At 39.9% G+C, this 3749-nt stretch overlaps 1 protein-coding gene across 1 annotated transcript; it reads right to left on the bottom strand.

The window, feature by feature from the left end:
- Nucleotides 1–463: 463 nt before the first annotated feature.
- On the bottom strand, nt 464–3345 carry LOC149823013 (xyloglucan endotransglucosylase protein 6-like). The gene is made up of 4 exons (XM_089980488.1): nt 3169–3345; nt 2933–3033; nt 2624–2817; nt 464–1119 (listed from the first exon to the last, which is right to left on the bottom strand). Exons 1-4 carry the CDS (start codon nt 3326–3328, stop codon nt 705–707), a joined length of 870 nt encoding a protein of 289 aa, XP_089836614.1. The 5' UTR covers nt 3329–3345; the 3' UTR covers nt 464–704.
- Nucleotides 3346–3749: the final 404 nt, after the last annotated feature.

Raw genomic sequence — 3749 nt, forward strand, 5'->3', positions numbered from 1 at the left:
AACATGATTAAATTTCAATAGGTTTAATTGTTGATTCAATTGACTTAAAATTAAATTTCATATAAAATTCATATTCAATTCTCTTACATAATTTAAGCACTTGGGTTAGTGTTATTTATGCCAAAATGAGGAAGGAGAACCCATAAGATATCTTGAAGTTCTCTCGCACGCTGTTAATGTTTGGAAATTACTTCTTATTGATAGATTTGGTAAGATCTAAAGTGAACACCATTATACATGGTTGATGAATTGAAATGGTGACTAAATAGTTATTAAGCCAAACCAGCTCGCAATCCAAAACCAGTTCTCTCAAAGTCAGGATCCACAGGCAAAAACCAGTTTCAGTTTGCAAAAGGGAAAACACGGTTTTTGAGTTTTTTTTCTTCTTTTCCTTTTTTTTAAAGGCAAGCTGGGTGTTCGTTATACAACGATACCATGGATTCAAACTTTTTTTCCGTTTTTTTGTTTTTAACTCGAACACAAAAAAAGGACAAAAAAACTGAAGATGATGAGATTCCTGAGCCCCAAAAAAAGAAGAAAGGGTTTTACATCAGACAGTAAAACAAAAAAAAAACAAAAGGAAAAGAAAAAACAACCCTTTCTTTCATTTTTCTATGTACAAAAAATCCCACCATCACCACCACACGTGTCTGGTCACCACCACCCTGACACGTGCGAGAGAGCACGCCACCAGCCACTATGTCTTACTTTCTCTCACACTCGGGCGGCTTGGTCGGAAACCTGGCCGAGTCGATACAGTAGTCGTAGACGAGCTGCTTGGCCCGGACCCACTTGAGCTGGTGAGTCTGGTGCAGGCTGAGCTCGGCCATCACGGGCTTTTCCCACCAAAACCTCGCCAGGTCCGACTGGAAGCCCGCCTGGCACCTCCCCATCTCCTCCGGCTTCCCTGAGCACTCGCAGCCGTCGATCTCGAACCCCCTGTAGGTGGAGATGAACGGCGCGTGGCTCCAGTTGGTCTTCACCCTCCCTCCCTGCGTCGCCCAATCGTCCGCGTTCCATATGGAGCTATAAACTCCCATCGGTTGGTCCTTGGGAAAAGGAACTCCCTGCTTCTCTTTGTTGGAAAACACTCTCACGGGCGTGTCATCGACCAAGAATCTGGAAGAAAGAGACATGAAGATCAGGAAATGAAAATTTCGAGATATTGATTGAAGATGTTTCTGTTTGTGATGGTTTCCTTACTGTAAAGAACTGAAAGTATGTATTTTTTATGAGGTTGGGATTCGTGAATTTTTTGCTTATTGGTGGCAATTTAATAAGTTGGTTCAGTTTGTATTTGTTGTTACATGAAAAAAGCGTGTAAGCTTGCTTTGCAGTAACAGAAATGATGTTTAGTAATAGCGAAGGGTATATATATATATATATATAGAGAGAGAGAGAGAGAGACTAAAAAACAAAACTAAGATTGAACATACTATTTATAGAGAATATGGAAATGTTGATCTTCATTTTATCTAAATGGTAGCAAGATAAACTGGCTTTTGCTTTTTTTTTTAATATTTTCACGTGTTTTTCAAAAAGCGACTACAACAAAAGTAGGCACACATGGTTTTGTTTGTCATTTCTCTTTGAACCGAAACAATTTGTACTTCTACAGAATTCATGAATAAAAAACACTTTTGAGGGATGAAAACACTCGCAGATGAGATTAGATGCTAAACAGAGCACCTGTTATATCTTTAAGAGTTTTACCAGGTCGGTCACATTTCTTTTAATACGTGATCTACAACAATGCAGAACACGTACGGTTTGTCATTTCACCATAACAGAGTATGGTTTTCACCGGAGCAAAATGATGACTCTCACCCAAGCTTTATAATTGTACACCATCCATCTTTATAAAGTTTTCACGACACCTATTTACACTACCATGAAGATAGATAGAAGATTGAAGTCACCAAACACAAAAATTACTACCATTTTTGAAGTACCAAACAAGTTCATAAAAACTGAGAAATACCAACGTTAGTATTATCAGGCAAATCATCCATCTTTATCAAGTTTTCTACCATAAAGATAGATAGAAGACTTTAGTCACTAAACACAAAAACTACTACCATTTTTTAAGTACCAAACAAATCAATAAAAACTGAGAAATACCAACGTTATTATCAGGCAAATCACCCATCTTTATCAAGTTTTCAAAAAACCTATTTACACCACCATGAAGATAGATAGAAGACTGAAGTCACTAAACCCAAAAACTACTACCATTTTTGAAGTACCGAACAAGTTTCTAAAAACTGAGAAATACCAACGTTATTATCAGGCAAATCATCCATCTTTATCAAGTTTTCACGACACCTACTTACACTACCAAGAAGATAGACAGAAGGCTGAAGTCACTAAACACAAAAACTACCACCATTTTTTACGTACCAAACAAGTTTCTAGAACTGAGAAATACCAACGTTATTATTTGCAAATCATCTACCATTTTTTCAAATGCCAAACATGTTTCTAAAAACTGAGAAATACCATATAAAACGTTAGATAAATCTTAATCAATTTTCAGCTGTCCCATAATAGTAGCAGTATCAAAACCTAAATTTAAACTAAGAAAAATAAAAAAACCAAGAAATGAAGAGAGAGAGTTGCTTACACGACTTGCTGGTGGTTCCAAAGCAAAGAGTAGGAATGAAAATCCTTGGTGGGGTCAAACCAAAGGCTGAGCCTCTGCTCCCTATTCCCCACCCCATTCACATAAACATTGGTCTGAACCAGGTATGGCTCGCCGGTTGTGTTCCCCAAGAACTCGAAATCGAACTCATTGTGAGCAGGTCCATCCGAAGCCATCTACAACAATACACCCACAACCAAAGCAAAACCATCAGCACCAACCAACACCTCACATCACCAAAAGCCTCAAAAACTCAAGAATACCAAAAAAACAGATTTAATAGAATCTTACATAGAATGCAGTCACAGTTCCAGCAGAGTCCCCCTCAACAAGCTTGATCTGAACAGTCGCCTTCCCGAACAAATACTTGTTTTTTGACGCAAACCCGGCGCCTAAAATCCATGACAAAGGAACGAACTTGGTCATGAAGATGAAGAGAAACAATACCAACCGATATGGGAAATAAGAACACAGCTAGCAAACGAATCAAAGACTTTGTGCTCCTCTTCTCCGTATCAGATTCCTACCTGAATAGCTATCAAGTTTCAGCTTCAAAGACTCCCCTTCATAGACAAGGTGGTCAGAGGCCCAGCTGGGCTGGAAGAGCTCGTCGAACCTCGCCGAGTTCACGCAGATTGAGCCCACCATCCACGCATAAACCATGAACCACGAAAGCCTAGCCTCCATTTTTAGAGAGAGACAGAGAGAGAGACGAGGAAAAAGAGGGTATTGGGAGCCCAATATATAGCCGTTACGGGGGACGCCACGTAGGACGGGGGGGGGGGGAGGGTAGGTGTGGGCCCCGCATCGGCTGGGCAGGTAGCCGTTGCCACGCATGATAGCTGTAAGGGTTTTAAATGGGATTGGAATTCGGTCGGACCTCCGATCCGGATCCGATAAGTTATTATCGGATATAGATCTTGAAGCTGAAATCCGATTGCGTTGTCGGATATTATTTTCGGATTTGCGAAGTTGGAAACTTTTGGGCTCAGACTCAGACTCAGATCCACATTTTCGTTGGGTTATTATCCGGTTCAGGACTGAATCTGACCCATACATATTAGTTTTACATGTGAAGCACATGCTTCTAATAAGTTTTTACCAAAGA

Source organism: Nuphar pumila, chromosome 11, assembly GCF_984573655.1.
Source record: "Nuphar pumila chromosome 11, dmNupPumi1.hap1.1, whole genome shotgun sequence".
NCBI lineage: Eukaryota > Viridiplantae > Streptophyta > Magnoliopsida > Nymphaeales > Nymphaeaceae > Nuphar > Nuphar pumila.